A 22,262-nucleotide genomic window follows, 5' to 3' on the forward strand; every position below is an offset into this window, starting at 1 on the left:
GTTAGGGTTAGGGTTACGAGCATTAAAATAGAGTGCAGCTGTGCTGCAGCTTCCACATCTGCATGGCATCTGACGCTCTAATTAGAGCCTCGGTGCAAACTGCGCATGTTCCAGGACCCCGACTCATTATGCGACGCAGCAGACACGGAGCTTTTAAATGGGCAACTTAAATCAGCGGCGTAACAATTCTGGCGTACCGGTGCAGCAGCTTATAGACGGAGCTGCGCAGTTGCGCAGTATATAGAAAAGAAGCGGGGAAAAGCAGCACCTTTTTAATGCCGCTTCTTCCCGCTTGGGGCGTGCGGGCAGCGTGTTCATGGCGGCATTCAGGTAAGGGCCGTCTGAAGGCTATACCTTCATGACGTCATGAACACACCCCTTTTTGCCCATCTGTATCCCGCCTAAGACTATAATGTAGCTATGGAAAAAGGGGAAAATAAGGGTAATAGGAATTCTGGCCCCATGAAATTTTCCTTCTCACTTCTAGAATCTCAGTAACATAAAACTTTACTTGAGCATTTACAGATACACCATATCTCATATACCTGAGGAAAAGGGCCAGGCAAAGACATTAAGGGAATGCAAAGACAGCAAAATAAAAGACTCTTTTTCAATTTTCAACATCTCACTCCCTGCAATGCTAGAAATTTGCAGACTGAAGGGCTCGACAGACTGCCCTGAAGGGGCGGCAGGACTTCGCCGCTATCCTAGCCGGATTGGGGCCACGGCAACCCCACACGGTGGCCCTGATCAGGCCTTTTGAGGGCACCATAGCCATGGCGGCGTGGCTATATGGCGCTGCTTTGGTGCTTCATTGTATGGGTGCATCATTACACCATGCGCCATGTAGAGTGGTGTGTGTCATCATGGCACCAAGTGGAGTCAGGGTGTGTGTCATCTGGATGCAATGCCCCCAACTTCACCCCCAGGCTGGCCTTTCAGGCTGGTCTGCACAGGGCCTGAATTTCATTTGGGGGAGGGTAGAATTTTCATTAGGATAGCCAATGCTCTCAGTGCTCCCTGGTAGCTGCCAAGTGCATTCCTGATTTTCTAAGAAGGTATGAAACCTTCTGCAGTTGACCTCCTTTTTTTAAGTGATTATGTATTTTTTCCCCTTGAGAATGATATCATTTTTGCTACTATGGCTGCATCCATAGTGCAGAAATAATCCATTGACACCAGTTTAACAGCTATGGCTCAATGCTTTGGAATCCTGAGATTTGTAGTTTGTTGTGGCACCAGGCCTTTCTGACAGAGAAGGTAATGTCTCACAAAACTACAAGTTAAAGTGGACTATTTCTGCAATGCAGATGCAGCCTATAGGGAAAGAATATCCTTATGCTGATTTGACTGAATCATATAGCTTGCAATCAGTTCAAGAAAATATTTTTTAGCATGCCACAGTTGCTTCAAATTGTTACTATGTGAGGAACTTACCACATTTAAAGTCTATGCAATGTAATTTTGCTGAGCAAGAATAAGTTCTGCTGCACACGTGCACTGTACAGTTTTGCATGATTTTACATAAACATAGTGCATACATGCATATTGTACCTACACGGCACCACACATTTGCCATTACAGAACTCCATATAACTCAATGACCATAAAATTAAGTTCCAGATTCTTTGTATAGGATTGCAGCCAATATGTAGTACTACCAGTTAGTTGTATGTTGATGAGAAAACTATGACTTTATTATCCCCAAGTCTAGCTACTTGTCAACACTGTGAAGATGTTTTTGTTTTGTTTGATTTTTACCATGGCAAGACAGATCCTCCTATTGCTATAAGTGCAGTTTGTGGTTGTTGTTATGTGCCTTCAAGTTGTTTCTGACTCATGGCGACCTTAAAGTGACCCTTTAATGGGGTTTTATGGGGCTGAGAGTGTTTGACATGCCCAAAGTCACCCAGTGGGTTTCCATGACTGAATGGGGAATTGAACCCTGACCTTCGGGGTAATAATCAAAAGCTCAAACCACTACATCACACTAGCTCTCCTAGAGAGAGAAGTTTATTCCTAGGTACATGGGTATAGGTTTGAATCAGCTTGTAGCCTAAGCCTCTGTGGTACAGTCAAACAATAAAAAACATACAAGCCCACACTATTTGCTTTGGGATTTTCAAGGAGTATTCAGATAATTTCTCCCTTAATAATTTTTCCTCTATGCATCTCTTTGGGAAAAGCCTCTAGAATCAAAAGGTTCTTAAAAGGATTAGCTTCAAAACTAAATTCTCTCTCTATACACACACACACACACACACACACACAGTGGGCCTTTGTTATTCTCTGGGGTTTGGTTCCAGGATCCCCTGTGAATAACAAAATCCGTGGATACTTAAGTCCCATTAAACACAATGACATAGTAAAGTGGTGTCTCTTATATAAAATGGAAAATCAAGGTTTGCTATTGGGAACTTATACTTTTTTGGAATATTTTCAAGACGTGGATGCTTGAATCCATGGATAAAAATCTGTGGGTAAGGAAGGCTAAGTGTATAAGGATGAGTATTTTTACTCATCAGTTCATATGAAGGATACATGCCCTAGTTCTATAATTTTTTGTTGGAATTACCAACCTTTTTGCAGTAGTAGAATTCTGTCATTTACCAAATGAATAAGTCATGGCATGAGCCTGAGTGATGTAGTGGTTTGAGCACAGGACAATGACCCTGGAGACAAGGGTTAGATTCCCCACTCAGCCATGAAACCCACTGGGTGACCTTGGGCAAGTCACACTCTCTCAGCCTCATGGGAAGGCAATGGCAAACCTCCTCTGAACACATTTTGCCAAGAAAATCCCATGATAGGGTCACCATAAGTCAGAAACGACATGAAGGTACATAACACACAACACACAGGTGCAGAAACCAAGAATTGAGCTTAATTTGACTTTTTTGTGCAAATTTCAGGCATACTCACAGAGAAAATCCAGGCACTGCTTTGTATTCAATGAGCAGGCTACATGTTCATAGTATCTTAGTTGAAATCTTAGTTGAAATAACTATACCTGTTGTCATGTGCTTTCTTTTGTCTCATTCTGGTCTATATGTATCTAGATCTTGCAAATGTTACTTTCTGGACTACAGTTCCCACAACCAATGGCTATCTTTGCTGGGGCACTCAGGGAAGCACAGTCAAAAAGAAACTTCTCCAAGCTCAGTTATCTACCCCAGAAGATCTCTAGAACTTTCTCATGCATCCCACTGGCATGTTGCATGTGTTAGGAGCATTTCTCTGTCCTAATATGAGAGTACATTTGCTTTGACCCTTTCAGAGTTATCTCCATGCCAATGACATTGCTAAAGCTAGCAGATGTTCAGGTATTATTTACTACAATTATTAATATGTGAAGATTATGTAAATGTTTCCGTCAGGCTTGGGTTCCCTTCCTCAAACTCTCACTGCGAACATTTCAACTAGGACATCTCCCCCTCCCACCCCCAGAGTCCATGAATAAGCAGCTTTAGCTGATACTTAAAATAGCGATATCTTTTCCATCGAAGAACAGCCTAATGCTTCCTATGATACAGTTTGCCCACCAGTTTGTACTGGATGACATTCAGACATCATACAATTGGACTGAAGGAATAAATAAGCCCTCTTCAGCTTCCAGCCTGAAGATCCACCTCGGCTCCTGTACAAGGAGAAAGGTGAGATACTAAACAAACAAACAAACCAACCAACAAACAAAAGATTACAGTAGTAAGTCATAAAGAAGGAGATGACATTTCCTGTGTGTATCTACTTTGGGAACATTAGTGGCTATTTCTAAAGCTTTTGAAGGTTTGTTTTTCTTTTGGGTACAGTATGTCAAATTCTGCAGGTGTTCTACCTATTTACGTCCAAAATGAAGAGAACCATGAGTTGTGCAAGATGCAGCTGCAGTCCACAGGCAGAAAGATACAATGGCACATTTTGCCCCATACTTTGTTTTACTGGGAGAACTTTCTGACTCTTGAATGTACAATGAAATATCCTCGCAGCTCAAAATAACATTGGAAGGACCAAGGTGCATGTTATAAAGAGTTCTCTGTCTGCTCTCTTAATGTTTCCTTTTGAAACCACAAGACTTGTAGGGATCAAAATCATGGTAGCAGTACTGAGAGTTTTTTTAATGTTCTTTTCAAGCTATTTTTGTCTTTAAAAAAACCCTACCTCCTGTCACTGCTTTGCTACCTTTATGGGAAAGACCACGGGATGTAATCTCATATATTACACATTCTGTCTACATACACAGTAGAAGTTGAGGGAGCTTGTGAATGGTTGAACTGAAAGGATGTTTGTTCTTCATGCAAAGTCAAGTCTGGACTTCACTCTCTCTGATTATTAATCCCTTGACTCTTTAAGAGATCTACAATCCAATCACCATTTGAAAATAAAAATGTAGCAAATGTAGCTCATGAATCTACAGGATTAGCCATAGTGGCTTGGAGCCAGTGGGCAGGTGCAGCCGTGTCCTGCCAAAAATCTTTAATCTTAACCTACAGAACCTCTTTCTATTACTCAGCCCTTTTCAGTGGGGGCAGCACCCTTGATAAATTGATGAGGTTATATTGCTGTGCACGCAAACAAAAACCTAGAATGAAATCAATCCTTCTGGGTTTTTTCTGAACAGGAATTACAATATCTAAAGGGGAGAAAATCCTATAAGGCCTTAGAACATGCTCCACCTTCTCATAAAATCCTGCTTATCAAAATGGTTTGGTGGTGTTTTCACTTTGGTTTCACATATATTCTGTCCCAATATGGCAGGATCAGGCCTGATTAATTCTCTGTCATCCTACTTATTCAGCTGCTTTTAAAATGTACTAGTTTCCCTCTCCTCCTCCCATCCTTTGTCTTCAGCTTACTTTAATTGTAGCAAAGTGAGTTCATAATGGAAAAACAGTTTGCATGCAATTAACTCAGCAGGTGGAAGAGGACAGGGAATGTTCCCGTGAGGCTCAGGCAAAAGCAAACTACTGCAACTTCTCCTAGCTTATCTGTTCTTTCTCATTAATCACTTTTGCCATCTTGACCACACTTTTGCTTTGCCACAAGTGTCCCTGTTTTCATCTGTGAAATGTTGGAGGATATGAAAGTTTTACTAGCTACATCATGAGAGGACATGCATTGTTAGATAATGTTTGGCAAAATAGGAGGCTGTAGGAAAAGAGGAAGATCTCATCAGAGGTGGATTGTTTCAATTAAGGAAGCCATGGCCGTGAGTCTGGAAGACCTGAGCAGGGCTGTTAATAACAGAATGTCTTGGAGGTCCCTCATTTAGAGAGTCACCATAAGCTGAAGGTGACTTGATGGCAAATAGCAAAAACTAGTAAAATGTGTGTGCATAAAAGAGAGAGAGAGAGAGAGAGAGAGAGATGTCCTTCAGACACAGTTGGATTGCATTTCCAAGCAGCCCCAATCAGCATAGCCAGTGATGAGAAATCATGGGGGTTGCAGTCCTGAAATGCCCGTAAGCCCTTAAATTGTTCATGCCTCCTATATAGGTTGGAAAGTTATTTATAAATAAGTTAAATGGAACAGTCATTCAGAAATAAAACAGGGGCACTCTAAGACTTTCAAAAGGTATCCATTAACAAGCCTGGAAAGCCAAACAGTTCACACAACACCCTCCAGGCATATCTTAATGGGGTATATTTGTGCTCTATCTTGATGCTATAATTATGAACAATGATAAAGACAGACCAAAAAACCTTAATACTCTCAGTTTAGCATATTTATGCATAGTTTACATAAAGAACATAAAGGCTGCACTGGCATATAGTGCTAAACCATAGTTTAGCATTGCATGCATGAACATTAAGGACATAAGGAGAACCATTGTGGCTCAGACTATGGGCCTATGTAGTCAAGCATTCTCTTGTCCAGTGGACAACCAAATGTAATGGGGTGTCCACAGAGGGAACATGAGCACAACAGCACCCTACTTTTATTCCCCAACAACTTGTAATGAGAGGCAAAATACTTGTCTGCTAACCTTTACCTTTTCTTCTTCTAGCATGACTGTTAGGAGGAGATGAGAAACTTTTAAGTGAACTAGAGTTTCTCGTTATGTAATATCTGGCCTGGGAAATGTGGGTACTGTTTGCTGTAGTTTATTGAAATAAATCCTTGAGTGTGCCTACCAACTAAGATTCAATAGTTACATAACTATAGGATTTGAGAGTGCAAAAGGGATTGCTTTGGAGTGTGGAGGGCTCTCCATCTTTGGATGGCTACCTTTCAGGAGGGTATGTGTTGTGGATTCCTACATGGCAGACTGGGGTTGGCCTATTCTGTGATTCTATGATGTTTATCACATGTGAGACTGGAACTCTAAACTGAAGCGCTTCCGTAGCAGAGTCACTTCGAATCCAAGGCAATTCATGTGATGAACTATCACATATGAAGAACGAAATTATGGTAATTACAGGGTCAAAGTGGAGCCAGTGCACATTGAATTACCACACCGGTACATACCATGCAGATTCAACGATTCGAATTGGCACCCTTGCGCATGCTCAGTGGGGGTCTGAACGCATTGTGAACCTTTGCACTGACAGGGTGAAGAAGGGGGCCACTTCCTAGTTCCAGTTTCACATGAATGCTAGCCTTACGTGAATGACAGTGAATGATGTTTTATGGGAGGAGGAGGTCAGTTGGGGTGAGTTGAAACCATGAGTTACGGCACCAGGTGACACCAACCCTATTGATATCTCTGACTTTAGAGTGCAGTGGTTTGAGCATTGAACTATGACTCTGGAGACCAGAGTTCAAATCCATGGTCATCCATGACTTTGAGCAAGTCACACTCTTTCAGCCTTAGAGGAAGACAATAGAAAATCCCCTTGTGTTAGATTCACCTTAGGGTCACCATAAGTTGAGAATGACTTGAAGGCAAACAACAACAAATGCTGACTTGAGCTTTGTTTATTTATGTAGAATCATATAACCACAGAGCTGGTCTATCTGGTCTAGCCCCTGCCAATGCAAGAATCCACTATTAAAACACTTCTAGGAGATGTCCATCCAATCTTTTTTTAAAAGACCTTGAAAAAGGTTTACAATGCTGCATGATGGGAGGAGGAATCTCATACAATGCAGTAAAAGCAAGAAAGTTCTAAACTATGATAAAACATCAAAACAAAACATAAAAAACATTTATTTAAAACCACAAAAAATTGAGTGGAATCTTATTATGCATAAATACTATAGTTATGGCGCAACACAGTAAATCCTATTTTGTTCATCCCAATCCCCATTTACTGGGAAGCAGCCACTGTGATCAACTGGACTCTGTTCCCTTGTCAATTGGGAAGCAGCTGACTGATGTTCACATCCCCTTCCAACAGTGATCTTTGGTGTGACAAGTAGAAGCAGGACCACTGTTGTTATTCCTCTTCAAACAGGAGGTTGCTCGCCCAAGAGAGGTGATTGGGAACATCTGCCAATTGTTTTCTGATTAATAAGAACAGATCATCTTTGAATGCAGCAGAAGCAGTTGCCTGGTAGGTGAGTATAGGGGGGGTCTTTCACAGTCCCTATATATCCCCTAAATTAAGGACTACATAGGGGTTGTGAATATGAAACAGGAGCCTTGGTGGTGCAGTGGTTAAATGCCAGTACTGTAGCCAAAACGTTGTGAGTTCAATCCCAGAAGGCTGACTCAGACTTCCATCCTTTCATAGGTTGGTAAACTGAGTACTCAGCTTGTTGGGGGGAATTGGCTTCCAGATTCTAAACCACTTAGAGACTGTTTAGTTCAGTATGAAGTGGTATATAAATGTAAATGCTGTTCCTGTTCCTATATGAAACAGTCACAAATGTGTAATGCTAGGTATTTCCACTGAACAAATCTTGCCAAGAATACCCCATGAAAGGTTCGCCTTAGGGTTGTCATAAGTCAGAAAGAACTTGAAGGCACGTAGCAACAAAGGTATTTGTAACTGCCTAAGAAGATTCTAGGGGCAACTGGTTAATGTACAGTGTCAAGTCACTGTAATTCCTGGTTCTTCTTTCTTTTTCTCAGTTCTTTCTAAGGAAATGAGTGATTTATGTCTGCTTGATATTATGAAGAGACAAAATAATTCTATTTTATTAGTAGTGATGTTTTCATCTGTTGCTACATTCATTGATTTCTGCTGTGCCAAACTGTCAAAATTAAATGTTTCCCTAAAAATATGTTCTGCAATCTTTATACATCTTTTTGCTGTGCCAAACTGTCAAATCAAACACAATTTAATAAAAACTATTTTTAAAAAAAAATCAAAGAAGTTCCTTACAGTTCAGGTTACAGTTCAGGACCTTGAAGCTCTATTTGTAAGGGGGGGGAATGTAAAATTTAATTTGTAATTATTTCCTTAATAAACTATACTTTTCACACATCAGACATGATAATTTTGTGCCAAACCAAGTTAAACATAACACATTCATCAAACAAAGATGAAGAAGCCAATTAAGCTCTGACAGCCTGTATAAGGTATTTTATGCTTTGGAGCTGTCCCGATAATGGTATCACTGCTTGTGGATTTTGGATTTTGTTGTATTTTGCTGAACAGCCAACACAGCTACCCCTGACTATATATTTTCATAATATCAAACAATTTCCAAGGCCTATGTCTGTACCAAATGTTGTTACCGTTTGTTAACCTTTGGGGGAGGGTCACTTGTCAGCTACAGCTGCACATTCTCTAGAGTAGGCACTAGGCTTGAAAGGTGGGTTTTTTTCTGGACTGTAGTTGGTCAAGATTCATGCTCTGTAACTTATGAAATCAGTTTAGTAAATGTTATGTTATATCTGCTTCCAGTTTTACTTGATGCATAGAAACACAAACATAATTCAGCCTTAAGGCTAAACACACCTACTAGGAAACAAACTGAGACCGGAATAATAATAACGTTGTTGTTGTTGTTTTCATCAAGGAAAAAACATGTTATGGAAATACTGAATAGACTGAAATGGGGGTGGGTATTAGCAGTGAGAACATTTCTTGCAATGAAGTTCACTGCAGCCAACTGGTGATGTGCAGAGGCCCACCTGTCCTTTACTCCAATGAGCTCCATGTAAGAGTGTTCTCTGCACATTGTGTCCTAGAATACAGCTACATTCGGCCCTTCTTATACACGGATTTTTTATACACGGGTTTAAGCATACACGGTTTGAAAATGTTCCAAAAAAGTATAAATTTACCTTGATGTTCCATTTTTTTTTATTAGGGACACCATTTTGCTATGTCATTATACTTAATGGGACTTGAGCATACACGGATTTTGTTATACACGGGGGATCTTGGAACCAAACCCCAGCGTATAACAAGGATCCACTGTACTTTCACTGCTGATAATTTCTCACCCTTTTCTACCCTTTATGGCCTGTGCTTTTGAGTTTTGTTTGCTCTTCTATAATGTTATCTGGAGAGGAATTTGACTAACCATCTGGAGTAAGCTCTTCCTCCCCCTCACTTCTCTTGGCTCTTCTATGGCTGTTTAGTTCATTTGAAGGGAGGGACAGGATTAAAAATCTAGCAGCTTCCTAATGACCATAAGGATTAGTGAGATCAAAACTCTCTTGACATCTTTCTGTGACTCATCACCAGATGTTTAATTTAACAGTATGGTCTGCAGCCAGAACAACCTCTAAAAACACCCAGACAAAAGTTTAAGGTGGGATAGCTCTGAGTTTGGTTTATATTTTGCTGTACATTTATATTGGTTTGCAGTACGTTAGTATATATAGGCGGGTTACAGACGGGCAAAAAGGGGTGTGTTCATGACGTCATGAAGGTATAGCCTTCAGACGGCCCTTACCTGAATGCCGCCATGAACACGCTGCCCGCACGCCCCAAGCGGGAAGAAGCGGCATTAAAAAGGTGCTGCTTTTCCCCGCTTCTTTTCTATATACTGCGCAACTGCGCAGCTCCGTCTATAAGCTGCTGCACCGGTACGCCAGAATTGTTACGCCGCTGATTTAAGTTGCCCATTTAAAAGCTCCGTGTCTGCTGCGTCGCATAATGAGTCGGGGTCCTGGAACATGCGCAGTTTGCACCGAGGCTCTAATTAGAGCGTCAGATGCCATGCAGATGTGGAAGCTGCAGCACAGCTGCACTCTATTTTAATGCTCGTAACCCTAACCCTAACCCTAAACCTAGAGCAACATGTACGCATGCGCTGCTAGAATTGGGGAAAGTTTGGAATTTAAAGTGAACCCCTATACACATTCCTGTGCCATTTTCACCTAACAATAAAAAAACCCTAAAACTTTAAATATTTACATATGTACAAGGGAGGTGATGGGGGATGGCAGGGGGACAGCGGTGGCAGCGGCGACAGCTGTGGCTGTGCACTGCAGATTCAGCAAGAGCGTGGGGACCAAAGGAGAGGAGGCATCCATGATGCTGGTGACACTACCAACGTGCAAGCGGACAAGGATGCCAACACCAGCTGATCACCAGCTGGCAGGAGACCACCATTGTTCTTGGGCAGGGCGAGGGAAAAAGTTTAAAGGGGTCTGGGCGCTTTAAATGTGCACATAGGCTTTCTGCCGCCGGTGCTGAGCGCCACAGCTGCGCAGCTGCGCATCCGCCAGCCGGCAAAAGAAAAAAAAAAGCCCCGTTTTTGGCCGCCCGTGCAGAAGCTGCCTCTCTCTTTGCAGCGTCCTCCGAGGCGGCGGTATGGAAACTGCGGGTCAGAAACGGCCCCAGGTGAGGCGTCTTCACTGCCCCCCATGTGGAAGCCCCATACACCTGAGATACACCCCCGGGGCGGGTGGTCTGGAGGCTCCGTATTCAGCAGAATACACCTCCAAGACGTCTTCCCCTGCCCATCTGAACCCCGCCAAAGTAATATAAGCCAAACACAAAGCTATCCCACCCTAAGCCTTTAGTTGGCCTAAATACTCTAAAGGCATCAGATCCTGTCTGATCTTAGAAGCTAAAGACGATCAGTCTTGGCTATTTCTTGGATGGGAGACCACCAACAAATGCCAGGTGCTGTAGGCTATATTTCAGAGGAAGAAACTGGCAAAACCACCTGTGAGTATTCCTTGTCTAAAAAAACCCCTATGAAATTCATGAGGTTGCCATAAGTTGACATGCAACTTGAAGGCACAAACACACCACATATCTGCCTAAAGAGTTGAGTATTAACTCAGCCAAATAACAATAACCCGATTCCACAAATGGCTGCATCTACACTGTAGAAATAATGCAATTTGACACTATTTTAACTGTCACAGTTCTATTTTACAGAATCCTTGGATTTGTAGTTTTGTGAAGCACCAGCACTCTTGGGCAGAGAAGGCTAAATACCTTAAAAAAATGATCAATCTCAGGATTCCATAGGATGGCGCTACAGCACTTAAAGTGGTGTCAAACTGTATTATTTCTACAGTATAGATGCAACCCTAGAGTTGTGAATTTGTGACTGTTTCATATTCACAATCCCTATGTATCCCATAGTTTAAGTGATCCCTATGTATTCCATAGTTTAGGTGAAGACATAAGAAAGTGCCCCATTCCCCACTTACTGAGCAGCAGTCTGCAGTCAATGGGGGTTTGTTCCCCTGTTCATTGGCAAGAGGCTGATTGACCGCCATTCACGCAAGTGATCTCTAGGACAAGAAGGAATTGCAACATGGTCCCTGCTTCTGCCTGTCGCAACAGTGACAACTCATGAGATGGCATGGGATGCTCACTTGGCTGCTTCCCAATGGACAAGGGAAGAGTCCTCCGGTTGACCGCAGCAGCTGCTGCTGGCTAAATGGAGATTGGGAGTATTGGTTGAAGAGTTGTTGCATAGCTACATAATTACAATGCTTACACTTTTTAAACTGCCCAAGTGAATTCTGGCCAATAAATATTTTCCTAAAAATTTCGACTGCAATCTTTATACATCTTTCTGCTGTCCTTCAACATAAGCAATACCGATGTCAGGTTGCAAGCTGACCAAGGTCTAGTGTAAATTTACAGCGCTTTATAAATAAAGGTTAATAATAATAATAATAATAATAGTGGGCATGGCAGCTAAAAGTACCATCACAGACCCCAAAATCTGCCAGGGGTTGATCTACCATTCATAAGATACCTGGGCTTTTTAATTATAGTCTTTAATATTTTTATTTTATTCTCTCACAGGTCCTGCTATTCCAGTCGGGGTGGATGTACAGGTTGAAAGCTTGGATAGTATTTCAGAAGTTGATATGGTATGCAGCTTTTGTTTAAGTTGTGATTAGTTACAGCTAGTTTGGTTCCAGATTAAGACAATCTTTAACCATTAAAGATTCCATACAAGTAGATTGTTGTGAGATTGTATGATTATCACTGCATATTTGCCTTAGTTAATCAACCAGATCTTAGAAAAGACTGTCAGTATTTAAGGGGAATCTTTCAGGAATATAATTGTTAGAAGATGGTTACATCTTCAAATCGCTGTCCATGTTTTTGAATAACAATGCCATCAGAGTTCAGAAACACTTCAGTGTTGGTCTGGAATATCAGTATGCAAAAGTATGTTGTAGCATCCTTGAGGCTAACTGTGGGAAAGAAGCTGTAGCATAAGCTTTCATAGATTTGGGGGCTGTGCAGACCGCCCCTAAGGGGAAGTCTGCAACCGTCCCTTTTACAGCCAGATTGGGGCTGCGGCAACCGCACACCTTTGCAAAAAGTGGCTCCTTTTTATGCCCTGCAAAGGGTGTGATAGCTAAGGTGCAATGGCTTTACAGCGCTTCTTCAGTGCTGTGTCATGAGGACGCAGTACTAGAGGAGCGTGTGATGCCACATGCAATGTGTATTGTATTTGGTTTTTTTACTTCATGGATGAGGGGTATAATATTTTTCCTCTTTCTTAACACAGGATTTTACAATGACACTGTATTTGAGGCATTACTGGAAAGATGAGCGCCTTGCCTTTCCCAGTCATACTAACAAGAGCATGACTTTTGATGGGAGGCTAGTGAAGAAGATTTGGGTACCCGATGTGTTTTTTGTTCACTCTAAACGATCCTTCATTCATGACACAACCACTGAAAACATCATGTTGCGAGTGTTCCCGGATGGCCACGTGCTCTATAGTATGAGGTAATTTCATAATCAACATGGTGTAAATTTTTTGTCCATCGCTCTTCCAGCACAATTCCCGTTATTACCTTTGCTGCTTTGATCACAAGTGTTTTTTGACACATGCAGAAATGTGCTGTTAGATGCTTCTGAACTAATGGCTCTTTTGCAAATAATAATGGAAAGACAAGGGGCCTGAATACTTTAAAGGGGCCATCCCTGGTTCACACTTGGATGGAAGACTGCCAATAAATACTAGGAGCTATAGGCTATATTTCAGAGAAAGGGACTGCCAAAACCACCTCTTGAATATTCTTTGCCTATGAAAACCCCATGAAATTCATGGGGTCCCCGTAAGGTATGGGGATTCCACCTAAACATTAAGAAGAACTTCCTGATAATAAGAGCTGTTCAACAGTGGAATATGCTGCCTAAGAGTGTGATGGAGTCTTTCTCTTTGGAGGTTTTGAAACAGGCTGCATGGTCATCTGTCAGAGGTGTTTTGATTGTGTATTTTTGCATGGCAGGGAGTTGCACTGAATGGCTCTTGTGGTCTCTTACAACTCTATGATTCTAAGTCAACAGATGACTTGAAGGCACATGCACACAGAAGGGAAAGACAGCAGTGATGGAAACCTCTTCAGCAGATTGACTCATTGTTGTGCATGGCTCAGGCCCATTTCTCAAAAGTGCACTTATTGTAAGGCTGCCATACCTCAGGGACGTAGCTAGGATTTTAGGAAGGGGGGGGGTCCAGACTAAGTGCCACCATTATAATGGGGCTTGAGCGTGGCGGTGCAGCAGCACACACCATTCATTTTTCTAATGGAAGGGGGGGGTCCGGACCCCAAGAACCCCCCCCCCCCCTTGGCTACATCCCTGCATACCTCCTGACTTTTGCCTCTGACTTGTGCAGACAAACACACAAATGTTTTTTTGGACAGGCTGCAGAGGGTTGTTCTCTTGCCCTTGTGAACAACTCTTCCACCCCTGGGCAGCTGTCAGTCCCTGCAAGGGGCTTTTATTGCTCCCTCTTACCTGTGGGAAGCTGGGGAAGTGATTGAGACTATGGAGATCCAGATGCTCTAAGATCCCAGGGCAAGAAAAAGAGGGTGCACTCCATTTGAGAGCGCACTCTCATTTCTCCACCCTACCCCTCATGCTGCTTTTCTATGATCTGAGTTGCCTTCCCCTTCCTCCCTCCCTCCACTACTGGTATTTGACAGCAGCTGGATGGGAGGAGGACATGCACATGTGGAGCTATGCACACATGTAGAGTCCGCCATAATGTGCAGTATTTTCTTCGCAGAGTAAAATGGTGTTTTCCCCCATCCTTTTCTATGTTTTTTTCACATAGGGGAACAAATGTCTTGAGAATGGACTGATATCTGTTATAAGACATCATACCTACACTGCAGAATTAATGCAGTTTGACACCACTTTAACTGCTATGGCTCAATGCTATGGTATTTTGGGATTTTTAGTTTTGTGAGATATTTCGCCTTCTCTCTCAGCGAGTTCTTGTGCCACAGCAAACTACAAATCCCAGGATTCCATAGAATGGAAGCACTGTCAGACTACATTAATTCTGCAGTGTGGCAGCAGCCATCAACAATGAGTGGCATAATCTCTTCTGTTTCCTTCCTATTTCTATACTCTAGTCTTTATTTTTCTTAATTAATTCAAAATCTATGGAGTATCTCACTCCAGTAACATGGTTGGAACCAAAAAATGACTTTTAAAAATGACTGTTTAAAAAACTCTTTATTATCGCAAAGGACTGAGCTCTCAAAATCAGTTTTATTTCAGCAAAAGGAGGAAGAGCATGGTGGGCCAATATGGAAACACACCATAAAGGTGGCGTTACTGGAGGGGTGCAGATCACACCAGATGACATCCTAAGGGGAGGGTGACACCACTGCTCCTTATACACCTGTCTTTTGACAGAAACAGGCTGTGCCATTCACCTGCTTCCCTTTAAAATGCTTTAGGAGATGGTGGTGTGGGTGGCACATATTTCTATATAGACAAATTGACTTTTCTTTCTGGAATTTCCAGGATCACTGTTACAGCAATGTGCAACATGGACTTCAGCCGGTTCCCATTAGATTCACAGACTTGTACTCTGGAGCTGGAAAGCTGTAGGTAGCATTCATATTTCTATCTGCAGTGTTTTCTGAGACACTTGTTCATAAATTTAGTTAAATTGATGAAAAAAGAGACCATACAATCCACAATATCTATTCATAACCATGTACCATAAGTCATCCATTGTAGTCATTTAGGAGTTGAACCAGACCAGGGCCTTTTCTGCTGTAGAATGCCCTGCCTTTAAATACCCAGCTGGCACCAACATTGATACCATCCCAGTGTCAAGTTAAAATATGGCCTTTTATTAAAGTATTTAGGATCTAACACTGTTTTTACTTGTTAAATATGTTTTTAATCTGATTTCATTATTTCTGTTCTTTTACATTTAAATTTTAAAAAACTGTTCAATTGATTTTATTTATATGCTGCCATATTTTGCACCTTGAACTCAGTTTGTAGCAGTTGGAATAAACTATGGACAAAGGGAGAAAATGAGAGGAGGAGAAAGAAACTAGGACATTTTAAAAGCAGCTGAAAAAGTGGGAAACAGAGGATTATTTGAGACTGTCCCTACCAATTCAGGGCAGTTGGAGAGTGTCCTTTAGGGGAATAATACACCTATGGCTGGTACTTTATTCTGGGGCCTAACAGTTATGACCTTTGGGCCTGGTTTTGTTTCATTTTTGCTCTTTGCACGTAGAAAGATTTCATATTGCAAGAGCACAATGGTGCATTCAGAGGATACACCGGTGTTGGAAAAGGCTGCCTGAAGCACTGAATTCTCCTTGATTGCCTCTGCAAAAGTGCAAGCCTGCCTTACTCTATAGCCTTAAAAGTGTGGAAAGTATGATCAGTGAGTAAAGAACCAAGGAGTGCACTGTTGGTTCCATGGCCCTTCTGATCAAGGCTTCCTGGTGCTGGGATTGAGGGATTGTAGACCTGTAAAAAGGGTCTAAAGACCTTGGGAAGGACATGTCTCATTCAACTGGGTGTTTGTATATGTTCTGTGCCACAGATTGTGGGAGATTATCAAGTTTATTTATGATCCATAAATCCCCTGGGAAGACCAACATATCTATGGGCCAAATTAATGATAGTTAATCAATTTGCTCACTGATCTATTTGGCTTGACTTTATGGGATCAGAACATGTCAACAGAGTTATAGCTTGCTTCTGATCAGCCAGCTCAACCTTTGCTGGCTTTTCTCTGAAATGTTTTTTTCTTCTCCTTTTACTGATGATGTTAAAACAAATGGGATTCACAATTTAGTTTATAGATTATTTATGTGGACCTGAAACTCAGTAGATCATATCCAAAATTTGTATGCATCACATATTATTGAAATGTAATATAGAACAAGATCCTATTTGTTTTTACCATCTGACCATGATTTGGTCTGAATGATTTGGGCTATATATATGCTACAGATTATATTGTTCTTACAATACAAGATATCATAATATAAAATATAGAGACTGGAGTTCTGTTAGGATGTTGCCTGCTCGTAAGTGGACTTGTGTTTGTGGGGAATAAAATTGTGAAGATGTGCAATGTCTGTATTCATAAAGAGCTGCTAACCGAGGTGGCAAAGGGACCAATGTGCACTGGAACACCAAGAGAGTTCTGGGTGCACTTTTTGGATTCCTGATGCACATGGGTTGCACATCTTTGTAATTCAGTAACCAGGTTTCTTATCACGTCTGCTGCTTAGTTAACTGCATACAATTTTATGTTGCACGAAAGAAGATACAAGATTCTAGCCAGTAATGTTGTGGTTTCTACCAATGAATCCAGGGATTTTACATTTGATGGTACTGATATAATCCCCTTGCAGAAATCTCATGCATTTCTGTGATATTTACTGTTACCAAGATACCTCAGCCCTGAGAAGAAAGAGACACTATGGTTGCCAGTCTGTGCATAATTACTTGAGATTAGGTTCCCTTGGACATAGTGAATTTACGTCTGAGTGCATGGGATTGAGCTGTTCGGCTCCAATTAAATGCACACTTAGGAGTGAGTCCCATTTAACTCATTGGGAATTACCCCAGAGAAACCATGCACAGGACTGTTACACAAACCAGTTTTAGTTTGCAAGTAGAAAAATACAGCCATCAAGCGAATGTCAAAGTACTTTCTCCTCCATTGTCCTATTTTTGCTATCTGAAAAAACAAAAACGAAACCATCTAGTTATTGTTTGTCTAGTTTCTATTGTAAAAAATAATGTCAAATTAGTTATTACTTAGTAACTCTCAAATAACTACCTCATTAATTGAGTCAGCAGAGTGTAGTGGTTTGAGTTTTGGACTGGGGTTTTGTCTCATGAGACTACAAAACCAGAATTTCAACAGGATAAAAGTGTCTTTGGCTGATACTTATCACACAATGTTGTGTCCATCTTGCTGCTGCACTGCATTATATTTGCTCCTGTTGTGCACCTTTTCATTGATGGACAAAACCTGTCAATAGGCTTTCAAGCCCACTGTGACTCCATTACTTCCTTCAGGCAATAAGTGCCTCCTGCTGCAGTTGTGCTTCTCAGGTAGTCATGAGGTGTGAGTGGGCATACTTTTCCCCCTCTCCCTTTCCCCATGATTGCAGCAATCAAGGCTGCAAACAGCTTACTGAAGTGTGAGGATGCTGTGTACAACACATTCGGGAGGTTATCAGCCATGATTGGTCGTTTCCCCTTTCCTCCCGGAAGGTGGCATTTGGCAGTGTAGAAAACAGATCACATGGCCAAAGCACTATCAAGGGGGAAAGTGTGAGAACAAATGATGCCAAAGAGACATGCTTCCATTCTTAAACTAGTGTGATTGTGGTAGTAAAGCAGGCTGGTGTGATAAAGTTTTAGGACACTTGAGACCATGGTTCGAATCCCCGCTCAGCCATGGATGTCATTGGATGTCCTTGGGCAAATCACACTCTCTCAGCCTCAGAGGAAGGCAAAGGCAAACCACCTCTGAAAAAAGCCTGCCAAGAAAACCACATAATAGGTTTGCCTTAGGGTTGCCATAAGTTGGAAATGACTAGAAGGCACACAACAATGATCAAGTTATGTAAGAGGAGCATCAGTTCCAGCCTGCCAATAAAAAATCAGATTTCCTACCCATACCATCCTTCCAGATTTGGCCATTGATTCATCTTCCTACTTTATTACTTTCTTCTTGAGCTATAAAATAATATATTTTGCTATTCCAACTTTCTCCACAGATGCTTACACAGATGAAGATCTGATGCTGTACTGGAAAAATGGGAATGAATCTCTGAAAACAGATGAGAAGATTTCCTTGTCTCAGTTCTTAATACAAAAATTTCATACAACTTCCAGACTTGCTTTCTATAGTAGCACTGGTATCAGGTTTTCTTTCTCATTTTCTTGTGACTATAGTCATTTTGATAAACCAAACCTGGCTAGAGAAATATCATTAAAATATTACCAACCACCCTTTTGTCTTTTAATATTTATTCATTTTATTACATTTTTTTACCGTTCAAAATAGCACCCATAGTTTCCTCATCCCACCTCACCCGTTTCGTGTCCCAGACAATCTTGTAAGGTTTGTTATTATTGTGTGCCTTCAAGCCATTTCCAATTTATGGCAACCCTAAGGCAAAAACCTCTATTGTGGGGTTTTCATGGCATGATTTGCCCAAAGGGGGTTCACCATTGAGGTAGGTTAGGGGAATAATGACTAGCCCAAAGTCATCCAGGGAGTTTCATCAAATTGTTGGTCAGATAAGTACCACTGAAGATGTCTTACAATCTCTCTCTGGCTTTTCTTCGCGAACGAAGATTCAGGAAGGACTCATCCTGCGCTTTCTACAAGCGCATTGATGACTAAAAAGGCCAATCCGAGATAAACAAGTCCGGTTGCAGAAAGAACAGCAGAAAGTCTCCTTGGGTGATGTTTCCAGGTTGTAGTTCTTTCTGCGTTGTCGTTTCTCTTCGAGACTCGTTTGACGTGAGCTTTCAAAAAAGGCTGCAGCATTGTGGATAGTGCATCTCCATGCCTCTTGATGCGAGGCCAAGGTAGACCATTGTTGGTGATCAATTTGGCCGAGCCTGAGATGTTGTTTCAGGGAGTCCTTGTATCTCTTCTTTGGAGCGCCCCTCTTATGCTGACCCGTGGCGAGTTCACCATAGAATACTATTTTTGGGAGGCAATGGTCCTCCATTCTGGAAACGTGTCCTGCCCTGCTCAGCTGCGTCCTCAATAGCATGGCCTCAAGCTAGTGATCCCTGCTTGCTCAAGGACAGCAACATTTGTCACATAATCAGTCAAGTGTATATTTAGAATTGTGCATAAACAGTGCTGATGAAAGCATTTGAGGAGTCGTAGGTGTTGGCAATAGGTACAATACAGTATTTGTTTTCTTATGTGAATGCTGTTAAAGCAGGACAGATCCACTGGAAAATCAAACACATGTTCTGTAATGTAGTGGAGAAATGCGGCAAGTTTTTAACTCTGAAAACACTTTAGGTCAGAGGACAGTGCGTCTCCTAAAATAAAAATTCTGGTTGGAATTATGTTGGGGATTTATGTAGGCAAACACCATAGTTTCAGTTCTACACTGTGAATTCCATCCTGATCCTCAATCCTCACTGGGAAGTAGATGACTGATCCCCTCCTGTGAATGATCTCTGGTGCAACAGGCAGAAGCAGGGACTTTGTCACAATTTCCCTGCACAGTGGACCCCCACTGATCGCAGTGGCTGCTTCCTGGTAGGTAGAAATTTACAGTTCCTGTGTGTCTCCTGAACTAGGGGCTACATAAGGGTCCTGAGTATGAAACAATCATAAGTGTTACACTTTTCAGATTTTCAATGATAATGTAAAGACCATTTCAGATTTGTTCTTTAATTTGCTAGTTTTACTGTTTAACAAACAGAACCTTCAATTATACAGGAAAAGAGATTCCACTTAAACTTTAGGATGAACTTTCTGACAGAAGAGCTGTTTGACAGTGGAACACACTCCCTTGGAGAGTCGTAGAGCCTCCTTCTTTAAACAGAGGCTGGATGGCCATCTGTCGGGGGTGCTTTTATTGTGAATTCCTGCATGGCAGAATGGAGTTTGACTGGATGGCAATTGTGGTCTCTTCCAACTCTATGATTCTATTATTCTAATTTGTTAACTAGGGCGGGATACTAGGGCGCCGCCCTAGTTTGCTGCGCGAGGGAGCTGCTGCGGACAAATCGTGTGGCTCCCTCACGCAGCAAAAAGAACCCGCTTTTTTCGGGTTCTTTTTGCGGTGTCGTTGTGACGCCGCAAGGCACCAATGGCGCACTTGCGGCATCACAACCGCGCTGACACGTGCGAACGCTAGGCATCCATCATGTCAAAATGGCGGCGTCCATATGTATGTACAGGGCGCCGCCATTTTGACACCCTCGTCACGTGCGAGGGGTGTCTGAAAGCGCCACCCCTCACACATGACGACGGCGCCCCATAGGGCCCATCTATCAAGCGCCTAGGTTACACATTTGTAACTGCCCAACAGGATTCCACCCACAATTTCCTTAAGCACATAGGAACTGTTTGTGTATGTTACAGACCCACTACCTAAACCTTCTGCTAATGAACAAAACAATAATTTTATATTGAAGATACATGATGCTGATAGTGTTAAATAACTTAATACGTATCCTTTGCAAAGTCACAATCAACCTCATTTCATCTCTGTAAACTGAAAATAAAAGTGTGTTAAAGCAAATATGAGAACCAGCATGGTATTGTGGTTTGAGCATTGGACTACAATCCTGGAGACCAGGATTCGATTCCCTGCTCTGCCATGGAAACCCACTGGGTGATCTTGGGCAAGTTACACCCAGCCCCAACAAACCCCATGATAGGTTCTGCTTAGGGTCACCATAAGTCAGAAATGACTTGAAGGCACACAACAACAAGGGCAAATACGTTCTTGGTATCTATATACATAATGTTGATTCTGATAGCATTAAATAACTCTCTGTGTGTCCTTTGGCAAGTCACGATCAACCTCACTTCACCTTTGTAAACTGAAAATACAGTGGACCCTTGTTATACGCTGGGGTTTGGTTCCAAGATCCTCCGTGTATAACAAAATCCGTGTATGCTCAAGTCCCATTAAATATAATTACATAGTAAAATGGTGTCCCTTATAAAAAATGAAAAATCAAGGTAAATTTATACTTTTTGGGGACATTTTCAAACTGTGTATGCTTGAATCCGTGTATAAAAAATCCGTGTATAAGAAGGGCCGACTGTAAAAGCTTGTTAGGGTAAATACATCCATTGCATATATTTAGTTAATATATTCCCCTTTGTTCCCCCCATACCCTTTTTGCATTTCTTCCCCCCTCAGTGGCTTCACTGGGGGGTGGGGGGTGGGGGTGCTGCCCATACCAGGTGACACCCCAGAAGAGGGGTGACACCTGGTCAGGCCCTCCTCCTGCTGCACCTCTCCTGGCTTCACAGTGGCAGTGGTCTCCTTGTGAGTGAAGCCACAACAAAGGAGATGGCTGAGCACATCCCACCCAGCTTTTTGGTGGTGGCAAAGGCCTCCCTGTGAGGAAACCTCCACCGCAGCAACAAAGAGGGCAAAGAGGGCTGAGTGTGCCCTTTTGGCTGGCATCATCCCCCCTGCACCAGGGGACACCAGGGGTGGGAATGCCATTCATGTACTACCCCCTTTTGGTGGTAGGATCTCTCCCTGGACATCTTCAAAAAAAGCTGGACCTAATGAAGATGCTGTAGCTGGAGTCCTGCTGTGGGGAGGACTCAATGGCCTATTGGGCCCCTTCCAACTCTATGATTTTATGATTCTCTCAGCAATTGCTGATATTTTATATCTGTATTATGTTGTAAGTCTCACCTAACTTTTGCTAAGAATTCTGAATCTTGTGTGTCTTAAAGTCCTTTTCCTCCAACAGGTTGGTACAATCGCCTATATATTAACTTTACTTTACGTCGCCACATCTTCTTCTTTTTGCTCCAAACTTATTTCCCTGCCACACTGATGGTCATGTTGTCCTGGGTGTCCTTCTGGATAGACCGCAGAGCCGTGCCTGCAAGAGTTTCATTAGGTGAGCGATTTTCTCTACAATGTAGAGTTTGCATGTATAAAGGACAGGACGTTATACATGGAC

At 42.1% G+C, this 22,262-nt stretch overlaps 1 protein-coding gene across 3 annotated transcripts in view; it reads left to right on the top strand.

The window, feature by feature from the left end:
- Window positions 1-22,262, top strand: part of LOC149311301 (gamma-aminobutyric acid receptor subunit rho-2) — a 41,104-nt gene that overhangs the window by 13,958 nt on the left and 4,884 nt on the right. For all 3 annotated transcript variants that reach the window (XM_089530746.1, XM_089530745.1, XM_089530747.1), the window contains exons 3-7: window positions 12,117-12,184; window positions 12,835-13,058; window positions 15,096-15,178; window positions 18,344-18,484; window positions 22,047-22,199. In XM_089530746.1, the coding sequence (XP_089386872.1) occupies window positions 12,117-12,184; window positions 12,835-13,058; window positions 15,096-15,178; window positions 18,344-18,484; window positions 22,047-22,199 (669 nt within the window). The remainder of the gene's footprint in view (window positions 1-12,116; window positions 12,185-12,834; window positions 13,059-15,095; window positions 15,179-18,343; window positions 18,485-22,046; window positions 22,200-22,262) is intronic.

Source organism: Sceloporus occidentalis, unplaced genomic scaffold (genome assembly GCF_023333645.1).
Source record: "Sceloporus occidentalis isolate IW3139 unplaced genomic scaffold, rSceOcc1.0.p SCAF_6, whole genome shotgun sequence".
In the NCBI taxonomy this organism is placed as follows: Eukaryota; Metazoa; Chordata; class Lepidosauria; order Squamata; family Phrynosomatidae; genus Sceloporus; species Sceloporus occidentalis.